At 44.4% G+C, this 26,556-nt stretch overlaps 3 protein-coding genes across 5 annotated transcripts in view; 2 read left to right on the top strand and 1 right to left on the bottom strand.

Moving 5' to 3' along the window:
* The window catches only part of RTF2 (replication termination factor 2), a 40,865-nt gene extending 19,104 nt beyond the window's left edge, over positions 1-21,761 (top strand). Inside the window, exons 6-9 of one of the 3 annotated variants that reach the window (XM_043479473.1) lie at positions 16,890-17,003; positions 20,387-20,441; positions 20,535-20,630; positions 21,378-21,761. In XM_043479473.1, coding sequence (XP_043335408.1) covers positions 16,890-17,003; positions 20,387-20,441; positions 20,535-20,630; positions 21,378-21,535 — 423 coding nt within the window. In that variant the 3' untranslated portion in view covers positions 21,536-21,761. The remainder of the gene's footprint in view (positions 1-16,889; positions 17,004-20,386; positions 20,442-20,534; positions 20,631-21,377) is intronic. The other 2 variants (XM_043479474.1, XM_043479475.1) reach the window with 2 other exon arrangements.
* On the bottom strand, positions 1,730-10,179 carry LOC122448273 (beta-1,3-galactosyl-O-glycosyl-glycoprotein beta-1,6-N-acetylglucosaminyltransferase 7). The gene is made up of 4 exons (XM_043479472.1): positions 9,899-10,179; positions 4,204-5,232; positions 3,379-3,474; positions 1,730-1,953 (listed from the first exon to the last, which is right to left on the bottom strand). Exons 2-4 carry the CDS (start codon positions 5,171-5,173, stop codon positions 1,730-1,732), a joined length of 1,290 nt encoding a protein of 429 aa, XP_043335407.1. The 5' UTR covers positions 5,174-5,232; positions 9,899-10,179.
* Positions 21,762-24,792: 3,031 nt separating the features above from the next.
* FAM209A (family with sequence similarity 209 member A) lies at positions 24,793-26,344 on the top strand. The gene is made up of 2 exons (XM_043479691.1): positions 24,793-25,074; positions 26,005-26,344. Exons 1-2 carry the CDS (start codon positions 24,826-24,828, stop codon positions 26,260-26,262), a joined length of 507 nt encoding a protein of 168 aa, XP_043335626.1. The 5' UTR covers positions 24,793-24,825; the 3' UTR covers positions 26,263-26,344.
* The last annotated feature ends 212 nt before the right edge of the window (positions 26,345-26,556 follow it).

Raw genomic sequence — 26,556 nt, 5'->3', positions numbered from 1 at the left:
GCACTGCAGGGGAATCTTTACCAACTGAGCCACCGGGAAGCCCCTTTCATTCCTCTACTTTTAAGTTATTTTTTATTTATTTATTTGGCTGCACCGGGTCTTAGTGCAGCATGCAGGATCCAGTTCCCTCACCAGGGATAGAACCCAGGCCCGCTGCGTTGGGAGGGCAGAGTCTTAGCTGCTGGACATGTCTTTAAGTTATTATTTTTTAATCTCGCTGTTACAGAAATGATTTATTGCAGTATTTGAGCCTTTTGAGGGCAGTTGTGTGAATTTGTGTTCTATAATTGACATTGAAATGAAGGGAAACTTATCTTTTAAGTAACTTGAAACAATGTAAGCTTCTTTTATTTTTTATTTTATTTAATTTAAAAGTGTACTGGGGTTTGCACTTACTTGCGAAGAGTTGTTATAAAATGTAGGGGACAGGATTGTGGTGAACCTGAGCTTTCTGAACAACCACTCAGAGCATGACCATCAACTCTGTCTGCTTGTGAGCAGGCTGTCTGGGGCGCTGACGTTCTCTGATGGTCTTAACCTTCTATCGTGCGCTTTCCCTGGAATCGCATATCTTTGGGGAAGAAATGTTTGTTTTAGTGGAAATTTAAACGTGCTATGGTTAGCTCAAGTTTGATTTGCAGGCTCTGCTTTCAGAGCCTCTTTTCTTCTGTGTAGTTCCATGCTTTTCAGGCGCTGTTTTCATTGACTTAAGTGGAATCTCATTTAGTTTCTGTGTTTGAGAAGTGTCAGTTCACTGAGGGGTATGCTTTGTCCTTGAATTATACATTTATTTCTTTAGTGTCCTGTCCTGTGGTTCCTACTTGCCCCTTATTTTAGTTGTTTTAAGTTATGCTGTTTAATAGTTGTATGTTTCTAGCCCTGTATGATGCCGTGGGCTCTAAGTATATAAAAAGTCCTCGACAAAGATTTGTGGATTTTTGAAGACCTGAATCTGTGAGTAGAGAGAAGTAAGACCATCCATGCCTTTGACCTGTGCTGTTCTGTATGGTAACCACCAGCTACGTGTGACTATTTCAATTTTAATTAATTAAAGTTAAAGTTAAGGTTCACTTGATCAGTCACTCCAGCCACATTTCAGGTGCCCAGCGCCCCCTGTGGTTGTGACTGGTATAGGCAGCTTAGATATAGACCATCTCATCATCGCAGCTGCAAGCCTGCAGAAACTTGGGGGCAGCCTTTGTAAGAAGTTGTGTTTCAACTCCATAATTTCCTTTTACCCAAAGGAAGTAGACTTCCTTGTTTTTCTAGGATTTCTAGAATAAAGTTACATTGTTCCTAGCCAAAGAGGACTGCTAGAAGCATATTTTCATCTTCAGTGGGAGTTTGTTCTTTATTAGAATCTCATACACAATAGTACCTTTACGACAAGATACATTCTTACTCTAACTTGAGCCTGGATCTAAGTGTTTGGAGAATCTTGATTTCCATTAACTGTTCAGTGAGGCAGTCAGGTCTCCATGTCACTTATCCAGTCACCAGTGGAACTTTGGATTATTTTTTCTCTTGTGATTTCTTTCTCTAAACTGTGAAAGTAGCTTATCATTAATAGTAGAGTCTTTGTCAGTAGCAAGTTTCTAAATTCATTTTAGGACTATCTTCTGTCAAGGAATTATTTTTCCATTCTCTTTTGGTCGAATGTTCTCTGATTTCAAGTCAAGAAAACAGAATGATACCAATAAGAAAGCAAACACTCTCTATAACTTCCGACTCAGCGGTTCAATTCCGTATTGAGATGGCTCTTCCGTTGGAAATGCCAGTGTGCCTCCACAGGGACCTCTGCCTGCCCTAGAACTCTGCGTCTGTGCCACCGCTCCAGGCACGAGACCACAAGAGGCTCGGTCGAGTCAAATTGGTTGGCAAACAGAGAAGGGGATTGAATGATCCATGGCAAGTCTCCTGGTCCATACACACAGGTGTCCTGGACGTAGTGGCCTGCAAAGAGAACACAGAAACTTAGCTGCCTTGGTCGTCAGTTTACATCTACGTGGACAAGTGACACACTTCCAAGGTCGTCTGTCAGGCCTCTCTGCTTCTTGCAAGTTCAGGTTAAACATGATTTCCATAGTTGCTTTGAAAGGGGCTTTTATTTTCAACTTCGAACTTGTGATGGAAGGGAACCATCACTAACCATTTGTTTGGTTAGTGATTCCTGAAGTCTTTAAGGGCTAGTTTAGGTTAGAATTTTAGCTTGTCATGAGCACAAGTTTTCCATGAGCTGCAACACTCTGGCCCCCTGATGCGAAGAACTGACTCACACACGGATTTGCTCCAGTTTCCACTAGTTCTCTGTCCACCACGAGCTGCGGGCTCCCAGAGGTCATGCATGCTCTGTTTTCCCTTCCGTGTGTGCACCAGAGAACTTGCCATCTTTCTACTGGACTCGTCCGTGTCCTGTTGTGAATTGTCATCCACCATTTCCTTCCTGAGACTCTCTGCCCCTCTCTGCCCTCTTCACACTGCAGGTCTGGGTGGGCGGGGAGAGCCAGCTCAGGAGAGTAGGCTTGAATCGATCCCCAGGAGCCAGGTTCTGGCTCTTCAACCCGGAGGTGATTGCCCCAACCTGATGAGCCTGAGCACTCCCCTGCAGCCTGCTAATTCTCTTCCAGACTGTTCAAGAACAGAGGCACTGCTCTCTCCTCCACCCACTGTCTGGCTTCTGCTTTTTGTCCCAGTAACTGAAACCTCTGGGACACCAGTCAGAGGGGCAAAAGAATTCACAGTTCCTGGAGGGAGAGCCTCCTGAGGGCAAAGCAAAGAGACCTTTTTTCAGCAGGAACTGTGTTGGAAGTGTGGGGTATCGCTGGCTGATCCCACCAAGGAGCACAGACTTGTGTTATTCAGTTGTTTTGTTCTCATATGCCAGGGAGGCAGGGAGCTCATTTTAAATAAATGTTTGGGTTTGAATTCTAGGAGCAAGTGGGGAAAGCCAGATAGCTGGTGTATTTTTATCTGAATTTTTATCTGTATTTTCTCTTTGGAAGTTGCATCCTTGTTGTGTGTTCAGTTCGTGAAAATTTATTGACTCAGATTCTTAGAATTTGTATACTTTTCTGTCTGGAGAGTAGTTAGAAGTTTTTTTAAAAATTGACACCATGCTAATTGGATCATCACATACATGACCATTAGCCTTTTCCTACTGTTACTGAGGCAGCAGTTGTATAATTTTTGTAAAATTTGAAGGCATCCTGGGGCGTGTGTTTTTGTTTTGTTTTCTTTTTTTTTTTTTGTTTTCCTGAGCTGCTTGGCTTGTGGAATCTCAGTTTCCGGACCAGGGATGGAACTTGGGCCCCAGCGGTTGAAAGCCTGGAGTCCTAACCCATTAGGCCACCAGGGAGCTCCCTTGGGTTTTGTTTTTACCTTTACAGCCTTCATGAACTGTTCCCTCCTTGTTTCTCCATTTAACAGCTCGAATGTTTCCTTCCCAGCCAGTGTTTGGGGTGGAGCCTGGAGCATCTGAGGGAGAAGACAGGCAGGCTTACAGTGAGCAGGTGGAAAGAAAACCCCACCTCACTCAGGATGCCTGCCCTTGTTTGCACAAAGGACAGCTCTTGGGGGTAATTTGAAAGGATTTTCAGTGGTTAAAAATGTCTTCACCCATTTCTTCTGGACTCATTGTTTGCACTGTCTTCCTGGACCTGTTCACTTAGCTATTCAAGCTTGAAGGCATGTCCCAAATAGGAGCTAGCCAACTTTATATAAAGAGCAAATAAGCCCATTCAAAGGAAAGCATCATATTTCCCTCTGCCTCTCAGAAAACCTACCTACCCACACACAATGGCTAGTTTTAATATTTTCCATTCTTAAAGAGCCCCTAGCATGATATACAGTACTAGTAGGTATTCAGCAGTATTTAATAAGCAAATGAAGAAAGGAGGAACTTTCCAGTGATCTGTGCTCAGAATTTTCAAAGGGCTCTATTTGAGGAGACGCAGAATGCTGGCACTTCCTTCTGGAGAGGAAACAAAGAAGCGAGCCTGGCATGGGAGCCTGGCAAACCCCAGATCCCTAAAAGCAGAGACGCCCCGCACCCCCACCCCCGCCAACAATCACACAAGGGGGAGGTCTTACAGAATATATAGAGCTGTTTGGCAAGTCAAAGAGCTGAAATAGAATCTTTACGGTTATACGTCTGCTGCTGTTGCCTCGGGCCTGCACAGACACCCCTCTGCTGGGTTGTTTTACCTTTCAGTCGGTTCAGAGTCACCCAGTAGTGTCTCTCTGGGCCGTGGATGTCTTGGGACCACTGGAGCATGTCTTTTGCGCGGATGTCAGTCAGCACAAACTCCACAAACTTCCTCGTTAGTACATAGTAAGCGCTTCCAAAATAAATGGTTAAGTTATGGGGTGGCTCAACCTTGAATCCTGCATTTGGAGACACGTAGATGTCTCCTTCAGGGCTGAATTCAAGATGGTTCTGACTTGTCTTAGAGTTAATGCTTGGTGGCTGGATTACTCCGGGAGTGATATTTTTATCTTTCCACTTGCTTCTGATGTAGTGTATGATTTCTTTGTTGGTTCTGATTGGAAAGTCCTGTCCGCAGAGATTAATGACATAGTTCCATTGAAACTTGGAATGAACTAGATCTCTCATACAGTTAATATCTGCCTGTAGTCTTCTAAAGCCAGTGTGAGCCATTTTCTCTCTCTTTGATGAAATAAAAATGTTCTCAAAACAATTAACCAGGGATTGCACCGCAGTCTTATACTTCTTTGGGGCCTTTTCATCCACATGAATACAGTAAACATTCTGAGGCACATAAACAGCCCTGAGTAGCTGCACAAACATAGCCAGCTCCTTATGAATAGTTATGATATATGCCAAAGAGAAGCTGCCCTCGTCTGCAGACAGGGGTCTGGTTATGAAATGCAACTTGTGGGAAATCCTGGAGCAATTTCCTGGTCTGTGTAAATGAGCGAGTATTTCAGATCCATGAGGGTTTCTACAGAACTTTGCAATCTGGGGAGCCGCCTCTTTCCCTTCAAACAAAGCCGAGCACAGTTCATCTGGATAGAAGCCACATTCCACCACTGCTGGGTGGGTGGGTTCCTCCTCTGCTTCCTCGGGAGTCAGATTCCTTAAATAAATAAAAATGAAGATGCAAACAGCTGTGCATACGAGAAGACCAGGCTTTGTGGCTCGCAGCTGGCTCATGCTTCGAGCTCCAGTTGCCTTCTTATTACCATGGTTTGAAATATTCTCCTCTCAGCTTCCTGAAGGAACAACAGAAAGAATTTAGAGTGTTGTAAGTGCTTGTGAAACCCACACCACAGTCATGTTAAGCATTTCTTTTACCCCATAAGAGTTTTCTTGGGCCCCTTTTACTCTATCCTCCTTCCATCCTTGTCTCTGGGTAATCTCTTAATGTGCTCTTGTCACCATAGATGCATTGGCATATTCTGCAGTTTTATATAAATGGAGTTATACTTGTGTATTTTTTTGCCTGTTTTTTTTTCACTTAGGATAATGCTTTTAAGATTTAGGATAATGCTTTTAAGATAATGCTTTTAAGGTTTGATCCACATCATTGCATTTTTCACCATTTTCCCTTTTTACTGCTGAGCAGTATTCCATCAAATGGATGTGGCACAATCTGTTTGTTCATCTGTTAAAGGACACTGAAGTTGTTTCTAGTTTTAGGATACTACAAGGTGCTGTAAGCATTTGTGCATAAGTCTTTGTGTAGACCTGAGTTTTCATATCCCTGAGGTAAGTACTTAAGAGTGAACTAGCTGGCTCGCATACAGGTTTTTATGTTTTAACTTCTTAAGAAATTGCCAGGTTGTTTTCCAAAGTGAGTATGCCATTTTATATCCCCACCAGCAAAGTATGAGCATTCCGTTTACTCCACATCCTTACCAACACAGGGTGTAGCCAATTAAAAAAATTTTTACCATTCTAGTAGGTGTGTAATGGTAATTCATTGTGGTTTTAATATGCATTTCCCCAATGATTGATGATGTTGAGTATATTGCCTTTATCTTGGCGGGAAAAAAAATTCTCAAATATTTATTTTGGACATAGATCCTGTCCTGGTTTGCATTACCCAGAATTTCTTAGGCTGTTATTCTGTATCATGTTATGAGGATATATCTTTTCAATAAAAGGAACAGCAAATCAAGAGAAATTTTGTGATCACATAATTCAACTTATTGAAATGAATTTATGTATTGTTTTAATTTTTTTTAGAGAAGGCTTCAGTGATTAAAAACAAAATATCTTTAATAAGATTATTTGATAATAATTTAGTTGCCTCCCTTGAACTCTATAGAGATGCACAAGTAGGTGTTTTAATTAATTATTATTAGCATACAAATACCATCCTTGGGAATTTTGGGAAGAAAATTGATCAGGTAAAATGTCTGTATTGTTAGTCATTTTTTTCCTTGTTTATGAGTCTTATTTCTAAGTTTCTGTTAAAAAAAAAAGTCATATCATTGCCTATTCCTCCTTCCTGTTTTTAAAAACCCATTTACTTTTGACCAGTGTTAATCTCAAATTTGACATAAGCCCCTTACCTTTCCACATCATTATTGCAAATACCATTTGGGTAAAGTATGGATGAGGCAACATTTTTGAGTTATCTCTGTGCTTTTAAAACTGTGAGCCAGGAAAAACTATAAATGCTGATTGAGGGTTGTGGATTTTTAAAATGTATGCATTTTCATTGTATAGTTTTCTTTTTACACATCATGCTTCGAAAATAAAAAGCAACTGCTGCCCAGATGTGCGAGGTTACATTTTACTCTAGTTCAGTAAATGTTTGTTGATGGTCCCAAACATAAAACCTGATGGCATAATTTTAAAGACTTTTTTTTTATAAAGTACAGAGTCATCGTTATAATTAACACATTTCATATCTGGTCTCTAAAATAGACACAAACCTTTATCATGAAAACAGAAATCCAGTTGGAAGGAAATACCTTCCTGAAATGAAAACAAATGCTTCTCTGTTAAGAATTTTGGTTAAAGGTAAACCATGTACCATAGTTTATTACATTTTCTCCTGCATTTAGCTTTAGCATGGGAAGAGGGTTTGGGGTATTTTTCAGTTTGTTGTCTTGGTTGATGTTTTTAAGCTTATGGTCAAAGTAAAACCTGCTGGCCTCATCACAGAAATGTTAACCCCGCTTCACTGACAGACTCCACTTCATGCAGTGCCCAGAGGATTGGGTATTTTCCGTGGTTTGTGATAATTAAATGAAGATGAGCCCCATGTGTAACCTGTTGTCCTTCAGGGCAATGCATGGGCGAAGTCCCTGCCCTCCCTTATAAAGAGATGGTCAGTGGAGTGTGGTCAGGGTTAATCAGCTGCTTTTCCACCTCTTGTTCTGTGGCACATTGTTCACAGTTGCCCAGTCTTCCTTTTAGCTCGGGTTCACTTTGGAATCTAGAAACTGGGGAGTGCTAGAATGTCACATTGTGGGAAGGGTCACCAACTTTATTTTCATTGCTTCAACACACGCTTTTCGAGGACAGCCTTGAAATGAAGCCTTTGGAGACTCCACTGAAAATTCCTATAGGGATCAACCCTTTAGGGCCTGGCAATTTTTTCTTTTGAAGTCGTAATGAACACCATTTTCAGCTTTGCAGGCATTTCCTAGCCTCTGTTCTTGGTGATTTGTTGTTGTTTTGTTTCTGTAATGTAAAATCAACTTTTGTAGTCATCATGAAACTATAATTGTTAAGCATGTGACTTTTTATCACTAATTTCCAAGAAATATAAGCAATATTTTTCAAGTGAGGGGAACATGCATCCCATTTAAAAGTACAGTCTTTTATTTTTGAGCCATTTTTTTTCTTCTGCAAAAAGTTTTATTTAAACTGTATTTTAAAGGCTTTAGAAAGAGCGGAAGTTATTGTGTTTCATGAAGCAGGAGCAGATATAGAAGTTCTTTGTTCAGACTTTTTTTTTTTTTTTTTTTAATGAGTAGCCTCATTAAAATAAGGCTTCACAGGTGGTGCAGTGGTAAAGAATCGCCTGCCAATGCAGGAGCCACAGGAGACTCGAGTTCAGTCCCTGGAGTGGGAAATGGGAACCTGCTCCAGTATTCTTGCCTGGAAAACCCCACAGACAGAGGAGCCTGGCAGGCTATAGTCCATGTGGTTGCAAAGAATCAGACACGACTTAGCAACTGAGCACAGCAAAAACATCATTGAAATACATATAATGGAACTTTCCTGGTGGTCCAGCGGTTTAGACTCTGTGCTTCCACTGAGGGGTGGGGGGGTGGGGGGGGTGGGGCACAGGTTCTGTCCCTGGTAGGGGAATGTCCAAAAAATAATAATAATAAAATATGTATAGTGTACGGTAGAATTAAGTAGCTTCCAGACAATGAATAATGTTTTGAAGGTTTTACAGTCAGTTGACTGAAGACATATGACATCTCAGAGATTTTGTAGAATATCCTTCAATAGAAGTAATTACCAAGGCTATGGTTAAGGATGGTGTTAAGATTTTTTCCTTTTTGTGGTATTAGCAATCGCACATGATTTCTAATTCTAGTTCTCAGAATGGAATAATTTAACCTTTTATGTTTTTTGTCCAAGCCTAAAATGTTTCCAAGAAGTTATTTCACAATTCCTTACTATCCTAACTGTGAGAGCCAGTGAGTATATTTTCCTTCTTTCTTTCTTCCTTCTCTATCCTTCTGTAGTCCTCCTCTCCCACCCCACTAACAGGCCTTAACAGCCCAAAACAAAGCCAGTAATGTGGGTTTGGTACCAGGTATTGCCACTTGAACACTTCAGGGCAGTCGTTTTGAATTTTATTATGATGGGATTTAAGTTGTTATATAGACTTTTCAGGGCAGGTTGGCAACATTCTATATAAATTAATTATTTTGTTGAAACTCACACTTATTTAAAGATTATTCCTGTTAGTAAATAGATCGTGGGCATCTTTAAAGATGAATGTGTAGTATTTTGCCATATACTCTAGTATACTTCTGTTTTAGAGCATTAATATTAGCTAGTTAATGTCAACTTAACAGGGATTAAACAATGTAGTCTTTATCTTCTGGACTGCAGGTTGGGGTATATGATAGAACCTGTCTCGTACGGCCTGGGGACCCAGGGTTGTGGGAGTGGATGGATGAGTGTTTCCTCCTGAGCCTGGCCTGGGAGGGTGCTCGATGCTTAAGTTGGATGGCGGTGCCTAGGACCCACCAGTCCCCTGGAGTGGTGAGACCTTTGGACCATGAATGTCAACTCTCTCTCCATTTACTGTGTGTTTATCCTAAAAAAGTCACTGTAGCTGCAGCGATGAAAACTTTGTGTGTTTTTTCTGTCATCCCTAGGCTCAGAATGATGTCCAGAGCATCCTATAAGTTAACGGTTTTTTTCTTGAACTATTTGAGCTTTAACATAGTAGACTAGTTTTGAACTCATACCGTCTAGCTATCTGGTAAAATAGATGTCTTAATCACAACATGCTAATTCCTAAAATGAGTATTTGTTTCTTCAGCCACTTTGATATGAAGAGGGAAACTGCATTTCAGGATATCCACTCAGAACAATCACAGCAAATACAACATTCTTATTATTGGTGGAGATTGAGAACTGAGAGTTTGGACATGCCCTTGAGGCTGACTTAGTTATTTCCCACATGAGGAATCAATAAATGGCAGCATTTAAAATTTAAAGATCAAATTGATCTCATTCTTAAAAACATTCCACTTTAAATTTTCTTGGCTTAAATGAAAAAAGGAGGGCTGTTTTTTGAGAGGAAAAGATGCACGATACTTCTGAATTTTAAAATATTACTGATATTCCAATAGTTCTATTTTAAAGGCATGGAGGAGACACAGAAAAACTTAAATTTCATTTTATTAGTAGTAACAACACCTGCTCAGCCTGTGGCATTCACGAAGCACTTACCGAGAGATGCTCCTCGCATGGGTCGGAGATCCTGGCGTGTCTGCACCCTGCCTGGCTTTTCTTTTCCTTCAGTTGCTTCTCTTTCTGTGGCTCCTGCTGAAATCACATGAACCAGAATCGCTTGGCAGGTTTTGTCACCCTTTCGTCCCTGGAGGATTTTATTCTTGTCGATTCTGACCCATGGGTTGAAAAACAGAACCTGAGTGTTTCTTCGGGGCTGGCTCCCTTTACAAAACAAACACCTGGCTCAGGTGAAGGGCAGCGCGGGTGCTTCTCGGATTCTGAAAGCTGGGTGAAATCCTGGCAGTCCTGGGTCAGATTTCTTAAATGTTTTTAAAAGTAGGAGGCCAGAATTGATTATTGAGCCTTTTTCATTCAGGGAGTAAATAAAAGTCACTTAAAAATCTCCTTGCTTCCTACGTAGCATTGGAGCAGTCGAGTGCCTTAGCATGGCTCTCCAGAGGCCTGACTTCAGGGACACAGGCAGAGTCCTGGCCCTGCCCCGTCTTCCCACAGCCACCAGCTTAGCCTGTGCACAAGTCGGAGGTGGAGTCTCTGTCCACCAATAGTGGCTCCCCCCTTTGTTACTCTCCTCTGATGGGTACGTCTCTTAACATCCTTCCCTTTTCTGGCTTAAAAGGTCCTCCACTTGCTGGTCTGTTCTTTAGGTTTACCCCCACGTGTGTCTGCTGGGGAGAGCGAAGCCAAGCGATGCAACTCAGAGCCCTCAGAGACTCTCACCCTCGTGGGTGTCCAGACACCCGAGCTCTTTGTTAAGTCAGACGAGTCCAGCTTTTCTTCACCTGCGGTCACTTGAGATACCTGTTGCTCTTTTGTGGAACAGATGTTTATTAAGGTTTCTTAATGGTGCAAAGATAACCTGGTCTGTCTGATCTTAAGGGGCTGCAGCATTGCTGTATGTGTGACATGCATGCTTTTTATATAAAAACAGATCTGTGCAGCCTTTCAGTGGGGAGACCCTGTGTACATTTGTATGAAGGTACTCAGAGTCTCTGAGTCGAGAGACTAATTTTACCAAGAAAGGAAAGGCTATCCTGCCAGCTCTTGAAGTATTGCTGCACTGCTGCCCCCCGGGACCCTGAGGGCTTGTCTTAAATGTCCCGTGGGTGCTGCTGAACTGGCCTGGCAGGTCCGTCCCTGGGGGAAGAGGTTTGGTGCTGGATTTCACCTGGATCTCACATCCGTAACCTGGGGAAAAAAAAACAGTAGAAGAAAACAGCTGAGAAAATGATGAGGAGAGTTGCCTGAATGCACTTCACACTCCCAGAGCTCTCAGGAAAATACAGAATAAAAACCAAACATGTTGGAGGAGCTGTTGTAATAAGTGGACGAAAGATAGGGTTACTGTATCAGTTTCTTATACAGATTGATTCAGCTAAACTTTTTTTAATGAAAATCCTAATAAAACAGCCTAAACACATAAATAACAGAAGAGGTGCTATGAATACAGTGGGGTATTTTTGTATTTCTTAAAGCCCAAGAGGAGTGATGTTCTCCTTTTTAGATTACCATAAGTTTTTTTTTTTTTTTTCCCCTGCCTTTGACGTGATGTGATGGGCATTCTCACGTTTTAGGGAGTGTAAGTTTCATGCAGCCTTTTAGGGGAGCTATTTGGCATTAAAATTTCACTCCATTCCATCCTGGTTTGAAATATTTCTTTAGGTTATGTTCTTACTCATTTAGTCAGCAGTTATTTACTGAGCGTCCACTGTGTGCAGGAGCCTGTGCTTAAGACTTGGCTACAACCAAGAAAGATGAAACCTTCTCCTTTGGATCTTACGGTGTGACAGAGGGAAGCCCTGTTTTAAAAGTCCACACACACATACAGGCAGACATTCATTTATTAATATTATAAGCCATGAATGCAGGAAACTGACAGGGTTCTATGACAATAACCAAGTCTCAGAAGTGAAATTTCTGGGTCAGAGGTCCGTGTAATCAGTTCTTCATCACAGTTACTGTTTGTAAGAACAAAAATTGAGAAACCACTACTACATTTGTCTCCTATATAAAAATACAGATATAGAGGCATATTACTCTTAATTCTGTCTCCTTCAGCACTTTCCTACCTACCTGTTTTTTTCAATATTTAAAAAGAAATTAGCATCCAGAGATCGTATGAATATATAACTTCCAGCCTACTTTTTCTTTTAACACATAATCATTTTCTATGTTGTCAGAAACTCTAAAATAGCTATATATACTCTTCCTTTTTAAGAATGTATTATGATTTATTTAGCTATTCCCCCCCCCCCCCATTTTTTTGGACATCTAAGGTCCAAGTGATGAAGCAAAACTGAAAATGAATGTATGATTTCAAGTGTATGGTAATGGCACACATAGAAAAATGCATTCACAGGGAAATATGGGTGTTTTCTGCTTTGTGTGCATGTTACTTTTATAGGCAGAAGATCAGTCCCTTTGGGGTCTTTGCAGCAGCCCTCCCCCACCCCCCTTTCTAAAGTGGCTCCCACCCGTTAGTCCACAGAGAAGAGTCCCAGTCTGGAGGCTGGCATCATGGCAGAAGGCTGATTCCTGCCCTGGTTTCACTTACCTCCAGGGATGGTTTGCTCCACCTAGGGCCCTGGAGTCCTGCAGAAGCCTAGTGAGGTCAGGTGACAGGCCTGCAGCTGGTGGGAGAGCCAGGTGCTGTCTCCAAGGGCTGCCAGATCAAGTCCAGGCAGTTGAGGCCTTGAGGGAGCAGTGGGTTTGATATTAGTGGGTCTCTTAAATTTTGGAGACAAAGAGCAAGATACTGCGAGGTGTTTTTTTTTTTTTTCTATTTATTTTTATTAGTTGGAGGCTAATTATAGTATTGTAGTGGTTTTTGCCATACATTGACATGAATCAGCCATGGATTTACATGTGTTCCCCATCCCGATCCCCACTCCCACCTCCCTCTCCACCTGATCCCTCTGGGTCTTCCCAGTGCACCAGCCCTGAGCACTTGTCTCATGCATCCAACCTGGGCTGGTGATCTGTTTCACCCTTGATAATATACATGTTTCGATGCTGTTCTCTCGAAACATCCCACCCTCGCCTTCTCCCACAGAGTCCAAAAGTCTGTTCTGTACATCTGTGTCTCTTTTTCTGTTTTGCCTATAGGGTTATCGTTACCATTTTTCTAAATTCCATATATATGCGTTAGTATACTGTATTGGTCTTTATCTTTCTGGTTTACTTCACTCTGTATAATGGGCTCCAGTTTCATGCATCTCATTAGAACTGATTCAAATGAATTCTTTTTAATGGCTGAGTAATATTCCATGGTGTATATGTACCACAGCTTCCTTATCCATTCACCTGCTGATGGACATCTAGGTTGCTTCCATGTCCTGGCTATTATAAACAGTGCTGCGATGAACATTGGGGTGCACGTGTCTCTTTCAGATCTGGTTTCCTCGGTGTGTATGCCCAGGAGTGGGATTGCTGGGTCATATGGCAGTTCTATTTCCAGTTTTTTAAGAAATCTCCTCACTGTTCTCCATAATGGCTGTACTAGTTTGCATTCCCACCAACAGTGTAAGAGGGTTCCCTTTTCTCCACACCCTCTCCAGCATTTATTGCTTATAGACTTTTGGATAGCAGCCATCCTGACTGGCATGTAATGGTACATCATTGTGGTTTTGATTTGCATTTCTCTGATAATGAGTGATGTTGAGCATCTTTTCATGTGTTTGTTAGCCATCTGTATGTCTTCTTTGGAGAAATGTCTGTTTAGATCTTTGGCCCATTTTTTGATTGTTCATTTATTTTTCTGGAATTGAGCTGCAGGAGTTGCTTGTTTATCTTTGAGATTAACCCTTTGTCTGTTGCTTCGTTTGCTATTATTTTCTCCCAATCTGAGGGCTGTCTTTTTACCTTGCTTATAGTGTCCTTTGTTGTGCAAAAGCTTTTAAGTTTAATTAGGTCCCATTTGTTTATTTTTGCTTTTATTTCCAATATTCTGGGAGGTGGGTCATAGAGGATCCTGCTGTGATTTATGTCGGAGAGTGTTTTGCCTATGTTCTCCTAGGAGTTTTATCTTCGACAAAGGAGGCAAGAATATACAATGGAAAAAAGACAACCTCTTTAACAAGTGGTGCTGGGAAAACTGGTCAACCACTTGTAAAAGAATGAAACTAGAACACTTTCTAACACCATTCACAAAAATAAACTCGAAATGGATTAAAGATCTAAATGTAAGACCAGAAACGATACCGCGAGTTTTAATGTGAGCAGTTCCTGACTTGGTGGTGTTAGCAGCTAAGTCAGCTCTAAGAGTACAACGCTGGGGGCAGCACACCACAGCAGTAGGCAGGGTAGAGCCCACTGTTACACACAGACAACTAGGCAGTCATGTACAGGGGAAGGAGGCTGCAGGCTGCTGACGTGATCGGACCAGGGCAGCAAGGCATGGTGGAAGGTGGAAGGAGGCACAGAAAGCCCCCAGAGGAGGACGACGAGGACTGTGACGGAGCAGGGGAAGCAGACACCACACCTCTGCCTCATGGTTGTGTGCTCAGGAGGGTTACTGACACGGGAACCCGGCACCAAGCCCCACTGGGCCTTATCTACCACCCGATCCTGTTCCTGCAGATTTTCTCTCATTGTCTCTCCAAGGAGGACACCTCCAGGGGAAGGCTCTGCCCAAATCTCCCACAACCCGGGGCTTCTGGGTTAGGGGGACTCTCTCCCTGCAGAGGGGCTCTTCCTTTCCCCTGGCCTGCCAGCCTCACTGTTCTCCAGGGGCAGCCCTGGCTGGACGCCAGGCTGGACACGCCTTTCTCATTGTGCACAGAACTATTTGTTTGGCACCGACCTTGGACTTGGTGGGTCAAAGGAATATCTTTTCGGTTGAGAAAACTTACCGAAACATGAGCTTATTTTGACCTGAAGCTATGCTTTTTGGACTCGGAACCACAATAAATAACCCAGCTAAGGCAGTAGCTGAGGAGGGTTGGGAGATTCTGGGAAAGCTTTGGCAACTTCTAAGAACAGCACTTGCATGTCTTTTCTTGTGCTGAGAATGTTGTCTATCAAAGAGATTCTGGGCACAGTGGGTCTCTTACTGGTCTGGGCAGAGTGAACTAGTAGGACCCACTGGACCTGCCCTACAGCTGTCCTCATGGCCCAGCTTTGTCCACTGATCCAGCAGGGGTGTGTAGCCCTCATGGTGAGGGATGGAGACTTGGGCAGAGTCTAAAGGAATCCTGTGAGGCTTCCTTCTGCATTCTCCCCCAACGTGGGGGCGCACCTCCCAGCAGGGAGAACACAGCCATGTGACTGTCAGCCCTCCTTACTGGGCTGCGGGCTAGGGGGTTGGTGCAGGACCATCCCCCGCTCCAATACCAGAATCCGAAGATGCTGAAATCCCTTATATAGCATGGTGTAGTATTTGCGTATGACTGACATCCATCTTCCCATATACTCCAACCCACCTTCAGGTTACTTAATAAAATACCTAATAGAATGTACCTAAGAATAATAATAATACCTAATGATCTTCCTGGGTTGGGAAGATCCCATGGAGAAGGAAATGGCAACCCACTCTAGTATCCTTGCCTGGAAAATCCCATGGATAGAGGAGCCTGGTGGGCCGCAGTCCATGGGGTCGCAAAGAATCTGCAGGACTGAGCGACCAACACTACTACTAATAGAATGTAAATGCTTTGTAAATACGGTGTAAATGTTATGTTAATAGTTGCGGGTCTGTGTAAATAGTTACTGCCCTGCACAGATGTGTGGTAACTATTTAAATAGTATTCAAGTGTTGCTTTCTGGAACTTCATGAAAAAAAATTTTTTCCCCAGTTATTTCTAGCTAGAAATTGGTTGAATCCATGGATGAAGAACTCAGGGTAGGCAGTGCTTCTGCCTAAGGAAGCTGGTTAGAGCATGGTGTGGAGGGCTGTGTCTTAGAGCTCCACCTGTGCTGATACCGGAAGCTCTGCTCCAGGAAAATGCAAAACTGCAACAGTAGCTGAGGATGGTTGAGTGCTCATGCCCAACTCGGCATTCTAGTCCCTTCAGTGTTACCCTTGCTGGAAGTTCAGTTTATTCCCATTTAACAGAGGTGGTAACTGAGGCCAAGGTCTAGGCAGAGGGCCTCTGGAGAGCCCACAGGAAGAAGTCCTCCCTGCCCCCTGGCTCACACCCTGTCCTCAGCAGCGCGGGCTCCCCAGGGAGCAGCTGAGAGTGCAGGTCCCTGTGGGGATGACAGTGGCCACTGCAGCCCAGGACGGAGCTGAGATGCAGCTGTGTCTCTGGAATGGTGCTTCCCCTGTCCTGCTGGAATTCAGCCCATTTACCCAATTGCCAACTTCCTAAACTCTAGAACCGTGGTTTTCAAGGCGTGGTTCCCCCACAGGCAGCACCTGCAGGACCTGAGAACACGTTAGAAATGTAAATTCCCAGGTCCCACCCCAGAACTCCTGATTGGAAACTGGAGGTGGTTCCTAGGGATCCCCCAGGAAGGGGCTGCTCTGAGGTCAAGGTTACAGACCTCTGTCTGGAATGTGAGATCCCCTGGTCCCTTCCCTTTTAGCCTTGGCTCAGCTGTGTGTGAGCCTCATGGGCTCTTATTAAGTCTGTCATCATGAGATGAGGCAGCAGTAGGTGCTCAGTAAGTACTGCTAGTGAGTCCTTAACAGGCATCTCCTAAATGCCCACCCTATGCTCGGGTCTGTGCACCCAGAGGTCGGGTCCAGTGGTGGGGATGGGGACTGTGAGCAGAAGCCCAGCACAGTTTGGAAATGGGAAGAACCCTCCAGAAACGCACGTTCCCAGATACCAGCCAAGGCCAGTCTCGTAGGCAGGCCTACTGGGCTAACCATGCCCAGAAACTTCTCCAAGCAGGACGGGACCTCCACAGCTGATCAAGCCAAGGTGCAGGCGGGAAAACGACAGGAGGCCCAGTGGCTGGCCTGAGAGCCAGGACCTGGGGTCACTGCCGTCCACGTGCTCACGGGACCTGTCTCCTCTCTGTCCAGTGTGGGGCTGCCTTCCAGGAGGATGACGTCATCGTGCTCAATGGCAGCAAGGAAGACGTGCAAGTGCTGAAGAGCAGGATGGAGGAGAGGCGGCTGCGAGCCAAGCTGGAGAAGGTACTGCGTCCTGGGCTTTGCCCTCAGCCTCTGAGTCTGGGTGAAAGTAGGTCCTGCCCAGCTGTTGCCCCTGCTCTGGAGCCCGTTGCAACCCCCCAGCTGCACTGCTGGTGGCGCCCCCAGGGTTTGCAGTGATGGAGGTGGCTTTTATGACCTAGAAGAGCCTGGGCTCTAGGAAGATGCCTCGCAGCTTAGGCTCCATGGTCTGCTCCGCATTGAGCTTCCTCTGAGCTTCCTCCTCAGTGTGGAGGGAGGAGTGGTCAGTCCACCCACAGGGGATGGACGTGGCCAGGAGAGTAGAGAACAGCCTTCCCACTGCTTGGCCTCTCCTCCTGCCCACCTGTTTTGAGTGGCGCCTCGGTGAGCATCAGCTGCAGGCAGCACTCTGGGTGGGGATGTGGGGGTGCAGGCTTTGTTTTGTGCCCCAGGCTCAAAACAGTTGATCAGCTAAGAAATTTGTTCAATATGCCATCGATTCTGGATCCAGCAGTAAATTTTGTTTTTTCTTGAGTACTTAGAGTGATAGCTATGGTCTTTTTTTCATTCTTAAAAGAAAAAGGTTTAGGTTAAATGTGGGAGAAATTTCGTGTCTTCAGAACTAAGGCAAAAGAATGCCTAAAATACTAGAAAATTGAGGACATAAAATTATGGGGAAGAAAAAATAGCCTGCCTGTTTTTATGCAATTGGAGTACATCTACCAGTGATGTAATAATTAAAGATTTTTCAGGTTTTTCTTTTTTAAAACCCATAATAGAGGAAAGTGCAGGACTGTATCACTCTCAAATAATATGTAGTTCATGTTCATGGGGCTTTAAAAGCCTGATGCTTGAGAATGTGGTGTTGGTATTACGTGTCCAGAATTCTCAGAAAGAGCTAAACCATTTGGGTTTCCTCCTCTTATTGTCTCACTTAGGTAGAAAATAAATAATGTGTGTGAATTATTCTGTAGTGCAGGAAATTGTGCCCAACTTATGTGATCAAATGCCAATAGAAGTGTTCCTCGAAGTGGTCTTGTACGGGGTTATTACAACATTCATGAGGATAAAGAGCCACTCTGTGTTTTAAAGGGGTGACTTTAGGTTTCAGTTCAGTTCAGTTCAGTCGCTCAGTCGTGTCCGACTCCTTGCGACCCCATGAATCGCAGCACACCAGGCCTCCCTGTCCATCACCAACTCCTGGAGCTTACTCAAACTCATGTCCATCGAGTCGGTGATGCCATCCAGCCATCTCATCCTCCGTCGTCCCCTTCTCTTCCAGCCCCCAATCCCTCCCAGCATCAGGGTCTTCTCCAATGAATCAACTCTTCGCATGAGGTGGCCAAAGTACTGGAGTTTCAGCTTCAGCATCAGTCCTTCCAATGAACACTCAGGACTGATCTCTTTTAGGATGGACTGGTTGGATCTCCTTGCAGTCCAAGGGACTCTGAAGAGTCTTTTCCAACACCATAGTTCAAAAGCGTCAATTTTTCGGTGCTCAGCTTTCTTCACTGTCCAACTCTCACATACATACATGACCACTGGAAAAACCATAGCCTTGACCAGATGGACCTTTGTTGGCAAAGTAATGTCTCTGCTTTTAATTTTTTTTTTTTTGTCTCTGCTTTTTAATATGCTATGCAGGTTGGTCATAACTTTCCTCCAAGGAGTAAGTGTCTTTTAATTTTATGGCTGCAGTCACCATCTGCAGTGACTTTAGATTTAGGAGAAATTAAATCTATAAATGTGTTCATTTTAAGTTGGTTTTCTAAATAACTGTGATCTTATTATCAAACGAGCAAAAAAAGAAAAAGCTTGAGATGTTTTTGACAGAGCACATTTACCAAAAAGGATCTGCTTGTTCTTGATTGCTACTATCAATCAAGTTCAGTTTTGAAAAAGCACAGAAGGGGGAGATTGTATTTTGAAGGAAGTTTTAGTAGAGACGGTGGTGTGGTCGTAGCCCTCTTACCTTAGTTGTCTCCTGTGTCCCAGGCTTCCCCCAAGTTGTTGAAAGCCCAGTGGAGCTAACCTGCCCGTCTCCGCAGGGTCCTCCCCGGAGCTTCTGGGAATGCCTCTTAGAGACAGCTGCCGGGAAACCAAAATATTTCCCAAATATACCCACAGCTAGGAATAGGACATAGCATTTCCTTTCTAATGCCCCATTGCCGGTGCTTTTCAAATATCATAACCTTAGCTGTGAATGGAGGGCTTAGAAGTCAGTTTTCTGTATTATTTTTGAACCGTGAGGTGTTACCCTCAGAGTTGAATGCATGTCTTGCATGTGTGAAATGAACAAGACGTTGCGTTTTGTACAGGTGTTACAAATCACATGGCATATATATATATATTACAAGACCAAGAGACCACTGCCTGAGCAGGGTCTCTGATGTTTTCTAGAGATGGGATGTTTTCTAGATATGGGAGCCTCCTGAAAGGGTTAGGCTGTGTATCTTTAGCGCCACCTTTTGCATACTGAAGGAAATGGCATGATTAAAGTAAATTCCCTCAGTGAACAGAGTCCTGTTTGTCCCACGATTCAATCAGCTGTGTGGTTTTTAATATTCTTCTCTTAATGTTTATTTATTTATGGCTGCACTGGGTCTTCACTGCTGCGTGGGCTTTCTCTAGTTGTGCTGCATGGGCTTCTCATAGCGGTGGCGTCTCTTGTTGCAGAGCATGGCCTCTAGGGTGTGCGAGCTTCAGGAGTTGTGACATGGGCTTAGTTGCTCCTCGGCCTGTGGGATCTTCTCAGTTCAGGGATCGAATTTGTGTCTTTTGCATTGTTAGGTGGGTTATTTACTACTGAGCCAGCAGGGAAGCCCAGCTGTGTGGTTTTTAGAATAGTTTCATTTCTTAATTTTTTGCTGACCAGCTTAACTATTATGAGCGACAGAATTCTAACAGAAGTAATCCACAGTTGAGAATTGGCTAAAGTGTTCTTTAGTACAGGCCTCAAGTCCTTACAGTTAAATACACAGATGTCAGAGCATTTTGACCACTTTGAAGAGGTCTTCCTGAAGAGGTTAGGATTCGGTCCATAGTTATCCTGTCTGGATTTTATGTTACTCTCCAGCTAACTGCTCTATGTGTGCAGCGGTCACTATTAAAACGGACTGTTCTCACCGAAACTTGTCTTCCTCCTTGAAATTGTCTGAGGATGTGGTTTTGGAATATAACTGCTGAGCAGATCTCTCCAGATGTATACTGCGTGAGGCATAAGTGTGCAGCCAGAAACACCTAGGCAGGACCAAGGTGCAGGGCTGAGGGTCAAAGTCGTCTTCAGAGGGAACCCTGCCCTAGGTGACCTGTGTCAGCCTCAAGTTGGACTCCCAGGCCAGTGGCAGCCACACGGACGCTAAAATCAGTGAATTGGAGCAATGTCCTCTCTCCCTTTCTTTTCACAGAAAACAAAGAAACCTAAGGCGGCAGAGTCTGTCTCAAAATCAGATGTCAGTGAAGGTAAGATGCTAAAAGAAGGCCTTATTTAGCAAAAATAAGACCCTACGCCTGTTTTGCTAAATAAGTTCCTGATTTGGTTTTGTTTTTTCACAGAAACCCCAGGACCATCAAAAATGAAAACAGGGAAGCCCGAAGAAACCAACCTTGACACTCGAGAGAAGAAGACCAACTCGGCTCCAAAAAGTGCAGGTGGGTCCAGTTGAGATGACGGTGGGCCACTCAGATGGCTGGAGACCCGCGTGGTTGTGTCACTGTTTGTTGGGGTGAGTCTGAAGACTCGAGCTTATCTTGATTGTGTCTCTTGCTCTGTTAGGGGTTCACTGAGCTCTCTTGGGGGTTGACTAAGAAACAGTTGATTCACGGGATTGAAGGGGGTGTTCACACATGCCGTTGTCCAGTTTTCCTGTGGAGCCTGCTCGTAGGGCCAGGCGAACGGGGTGCAGAGACCAAAGACCTGACTCGTTCGTTCCCCATTTTAAGGCTGAGTTCTCTGTGCACCAGATGTGCACTGGAGCCAGCCTCCCTCCACCTGCCTCCCGACCAGGAGCCGTTTGGTGGCTAGTCCAGAGTTTAGAGACACTAGTATTTATTTCACAAAAGAGAAGCACAGATGGATAAGGTGAGGAGTGAGTCATCTTGTGTTCATGGGTTCCAGATACCCCTCCACATACCAGCCACCTGGCCTCAGGGTCTCATGTGTGTCAATCTCTGAAGCTGGGGCCTGTGCAAGTAGTGATTAAGGTGATTTTTAAATGACAGATTTACATACAGTAGCTTCGTTTGTTTTTTGGGCTTGGTGATTGAGATACTGTATTTCAACATTCCTCCCCAGAAAGGAGGAGGGAAATTCCTGGGCTTGGTGGCCTCTTGAGAATGTGATGGTAGGAATGGTCTGCAGCCCCAGCCTCAGAGTTCAGAGCTTTTCGTTTTTTCCAGCAGCACATGGGATCGCTTCTGGAAAAGCTGCGAAGAGGTCCATCGCCGACAGCGAAGAGTCAGAAGCTTACAAGTCTCTCTTCACCACCCATAGCTCCGCCAAGCGCTCCAAGGAGGAGTCGGCGCACTGGGTCACCCACACATCCTACTGCTTCTGAGGCCAGCGGTGCGGCCTCAGCCAGGCCCTGTGTACTTGCTGTCCCCTTAAAGCTGGAGCCACTCGAGTAGGAGGGCGCAGTGGGGACTCTGTGACCCCACCCGCCTCGCCTGTCATCCTCTTCCGCTCACCTCCACCCTCTGTGCACTTGGACCTTCCCACGGCCCTGAGAGCATGTTGGCTGCATATTTATGCTCAGAATAATTAAAGACTCCAGGTTCCTCCTGGGTGTGTGGTCAGCTCATTTTGACTAAAATTTTCGTGGTTTTGCTGCCAATGGTTAATTAATTAAATAAGCCGAGTGAGACTGAACTTGAGAAAGGACGAGTTGAGTTTCTAGTTGAGTTTCAAGTACGTTCTGCCTACGGGGCTGTGGGAGGGAGTGTTTTGCACCAGAGCAGGGGACTTAGGGGGTTTCCTTGCTCCATCGGTGTGATGAGAGAGGAGATTTAATTGTGCACCTGATAATTTGGTACAAAAATTAAGTCTAAAGTCTGCTTTTTCTCTCATCTCTGTGTTTTCCTTCTTCCACTAATATTTGAGTAAGAAACTTGCAGCCATTGCATTGTTAGTGACAGTAATTCTGTGACGTCACGTCAATTCCACGTTCTCTCTCAGCAGATTATGAAAAGGGAAACTGGGCATAAAATTGGTGTGTCTCATGCATAAAGTGTGTTGAAGTCAATAACTAATGAAACTCTGCTCTAAAGGCAGGAGCATCAAGATTGTGAGCCCTGCCTTCTGGAGACGGGGGCATATTACTGAGATGGTTCCTTATAGGAGATCCGGGGCATGAGGTTCCATTAAAAAGCAGGCAGAAGAAACACAACACTGTAAATCAACTATACTTCAGGAAAATAAAGTTTTTTAAAAATCAGGCAAAGGAGCTGGGAGAGGAGGTTGGAAGCGGGAGAGAGCAGCCTGGAGTTGGGGAGGGGAAGGTGCTAGAGAACTGAAGCCAGGCTGCTCTGTCACCCTGTCCTCTGCCTTAGCAATCTGAGGAGTTGGACCTGAGGATATGTGAATATAGATTCATTTTCATCAGATTATATTAACATCAGTGAATTTTTGTTGTGAACTTTTTCCAGAAAAAACATGAAAATTATCGTTTATTTACATTTACATACAGATACATCTAGTTATGATTACCATGCCTATTTCTGATCAACCCTGGGGTCTCGCACCCCTGTAAGCTCTCTACCCAGGAGCCCCCCACCCCTGAAGCTAGGGGGAGTGTGAGCCCCAGGTCAGCCTGTGTGGTACGTCCGACTCTCCTCTGTCTCCCCTTCTGATTTCACATCCTCTCACAGAACTTCCCTGGGCTCGACACAGTCAGAGGCTGAGTGCAGACACCCCGTGGACCCTGGGTTGTAGCAGCAGAAGTCTTCTTTCTGAGGAATAAGTGTGAGTCAGATGACCCAGCGGAACTGGTGCAGGCCCTGTGTTCTGCTAATTGGGATTTTTTTTTGTTTTGTGTCACTTTTAGAAGCTGCTGGTTTCGAATGCAGTGGCCCGGGCGCTTGGTTGTATTCCTGGCGGCGGCCTCTATCTGCTGCACCCCTGTCACCTCCCAGTCCCCACACTTGCCTGGATGTCAGCCTTTCCCCCACTTCATCCAGCCAACTCCTGATCATCCCTCACACTCTGCCCGGATGTCTTTTTCAGGAAAACCTGCCTGCCTGAACTAACCTCCAGCTACCCCCTTGCACTCTTAAAGCTCTCATTTCTTACCACAATTTTTTTGTTTTTTGGCCATGCTGTTCAGCCTGCAGCATCTTCATTCCCCAGTCAGGGATTGAACCTGTGTCCCCTGCATTGTAGTCTTAACCACTGGACCACCAGGGAAGTTCCCTCATCACAGTTTGTTTTTTCACAGTGATAACACTTCAGTCCCTGGATTCGGAAGATCCCCTGGAGAAAGGAATGGCTACCCACTCCAGGGTTCTTGCCTGGAGAATCCCATAGACAGAGGAGCCTGGCAGGCTGCGGTTCATGGGGTCACAAAGAGACATGACTGAGCAACTAACACTTTTCACTTTTTTCAATAACAGTTATATTAAATATTAAAAATGAGTTTTCATTTACAGTTGAAATTGAGATGTCCAATCTCCATTGTTTTTCCAGAGAACTAACAGGAAAAAAAGATCACCTAAAAGCATTTTTTAAGGCTAGCTATTCACAAACTTCACTTTGGCATTTTTCTTCAGTTTTCATCTCAACTTATTAGTACTTATTAGTCTAAAACTCAAACATAATTTGCTAATGAACAACTGCACACTTCATACTGTAACCATTTGATAACGTCATGTAAAACTAATCTCAAATGTTGGTTTGTCTTCAATTTATAAATAATAAAAATATAGCAAAAAAGGTCTTTCCTAATCCCCTTATCACAATTTTAATGAAATAAATGATACTTTTAATTAAGCCAGGCATTGTACACTCAGGTGACGTCATCGAGTGTGGATATGAGGTGATAGGAAGTGGTGGGGACAATAGAACATGGCCACCAGAGGGGCGGTTCCTCCACTCCAGCAGAGTGGGGCCCTGTGTTATCAGATCTTCCATACTTTTCAAGGAAATCAGAAATCTGACCTTTGTAAATGGAGCTCCCCCACCCCCATTTAAATACCCCAGCCAAAGCAAGAGATGCAGGAGACTTGGTTTGATCCCTGGGTCGGGAAGATCCCCTGGCAGAGGAAATGACAACCCACTCCAGTATTCTTGCCTGGAGAATCCCATGGACAGAGAGCCTGGCGGGCTACAGTCCATGGGGTTACAAAGAGTCAGACACGACTTAGCGACTGAGCACAATCATTTTTCGGAACAGTGTTGGCCACACAAAAAACATCATTAGCTCCTAGTTTGCAGCCTCTGGTTTATTATCTTTCTCTCCCATTTGGCTTTCTGCTGCACCGGGGCACATGCCTTGAGTCTGCTCTGCTCACCACAGTGTCTGGATTCAACAAATGGAAAAATAAAAATAGGAGATGGACCCGCTCTCCCAGTAGAGCACCAGGCTCAGAAAGCATACACTGGCAAGGAGATGGCATTCTGTCACTCCCCGCCTGCTTGCTGGAAATGACGCCGTTTCCCTTTAAATCCTACTCCCAGGCAACCCCCTCAAGTCTCTCTATCCTCTGCCCTGAAGTCATCACAATGGCCAGAGCGGGTTCTGGCTGGGGGGCCTCTGTGACATCACCGCGATCCAGCCCTGCCTGGTCCCCTGTCTCCAGGTGCAAGAGCGTAGCCGCCCACTGTGAGCCACATCCTGCCCCATCTCTGCTCACCATGCAGTCTCTGAAATGGTGCTTGTTCTTGCCTCTGTGTTTCTCCTGTGGCTATGCCTTTATGTTTTCTTCTCTGAGAGATAAATCCAAAGAAACCCAGGGGAAGGTGCCCTGTGGAGGGCACTTTCGAATTCGGCAGAATCTACCGGAGCATACCCAAAGCTGGCTTGGGAGCAAGTGGCTCTGGCTCATTTTTATTGTCGTGCTGTACGTGATACTGAAGTTTCGAGGAGATAGTGAGAAGAATAAGGTAAGGGTGGCTCCGTTTGTTACTCCATATTGATTCCATCTCAGAAACCTCAGACTCAGAGAAACAGATGCTCTCGTTATTATAGGCAAGACTGTTAGGTAAAACGAGTTTGAATATGGAGTATCTACTCCCAGTCCTGAATGTGCTGGTTAACTCATTTCCCCACATATCCTTAGAGAAAACTAGACCTGAACTCACAGAGGTTGGGACTCATAGTTAAAGGCCACCTTTTGTTTATTAGGTAACTAAAACCTTGGCTCAATGTTTATCCTGTTAAATCAGATTTTCTTCAAATAAGGATAGATTGAAGAATTTGGCATGTTTCAGGTCAAAATTATTTACAGAGCCAGATTCACTGCCCCTGATTTTTCATTTCCCTGGCATCTGAATTATTACCAGTCGCTGAACTGAATGGAAGTGGTATCATTATTCCAAGTAAAGGAAGAGATCTGTCGTAAAGGGTCAGAGGTGTAAAGAAGTAACAGCCTGTCTATGAAGTGGCTGAAGAGCTCTGAGAAGGGGATGGGAAGAGAAATACAGTGGCTTGTTCCCTCTTCAACAGACCCAACGCTCCAGGATACTGTGTCTAAACTGATGGGAGCAGGGGATTGGCAAACATTTTCTGCAAAAGGCCAGATAGTCGATATTTTCAGCTTTGTAGCCCATTCAGTCTCTGTTGCAAGGACTCAACTCTGCCCTTTGAGCATGAAAGCAGTCATAGACTATAAGCAAATGAATGAGCCTGGCTGTGTTCCAATAAAACTTTATTAACAAGAACAGCTGGCAGGCCAGATTTGGCCACCATTTGCCAGTCCCTTGACTAGATCAATGCTAGAGCCAACTTCTCTCAGGTGAGCCCAACTCTCTTAGAACTCTGTCAAAACTAGCCGTGTCAGTGGTATCATTCACCCTGAATATCTTTCTTGACAGGTGCAGACTCCCTCCACCCTTCGGGGCTGTACATTTCGCCCTCCAGGAAGGAAAAACGCTTCTCCAAACAAAGACTATGCATTCAATACCTTAACCCAGCTCGAGATGGACCTTGTGAAATTTGTGTCCAGGGTGCGGAATCTGAAAGTCACCATGGCAACCAGCGGTCACTTCAGGCTTCAGAACTTAGGGAGTGCAGAGCCACACCATAACGTTACAATATATGAGATTTGGGGCGAAGAAGACTCTGCCGATTGAGTGGGTTTGTGTGTCCAAATAGGAGAGGAAAAGTTGGGTACTGACAAACTGTATCCAAACTATAAAACTGTTGTGAAGAAAAGCAGTTCTCAAATTCGTGACCTTTTTCCTTTCTCATTTTTTTTTTTAAACTGGAAAAAAAAACATGAGGCCAGAAGCCATTGCAGTTACTGTTTTTGTGTTTCTTACCTCCTCCAGAGCTGAGGGTGGTGAGAAGCGTGAGGACAGTGACATTAGCATTGGGTGACAATCTTGGCCACCTTTGTAGAATAAGGCTTGGGAGATATTTGGGAT

Source organism: Cervus canadensis, chromosome 10 (assembly GCF_019320065.1).
Source record: "Cervus canadensis isolate Bull #8, Minnesota chromosome 10, ASM1932006v1, whole genome shotgun sequence".
NCBI lineage: Eukaryota > Metazoa > Chordata > Mammalia > Artiodactyla > Cervidae > Cervus > Cervus canadensis.
Note: the sequence above shows the minus strand (reverse complement) of the source record. Positions and strands in the feature narration are given on the sequence as shown.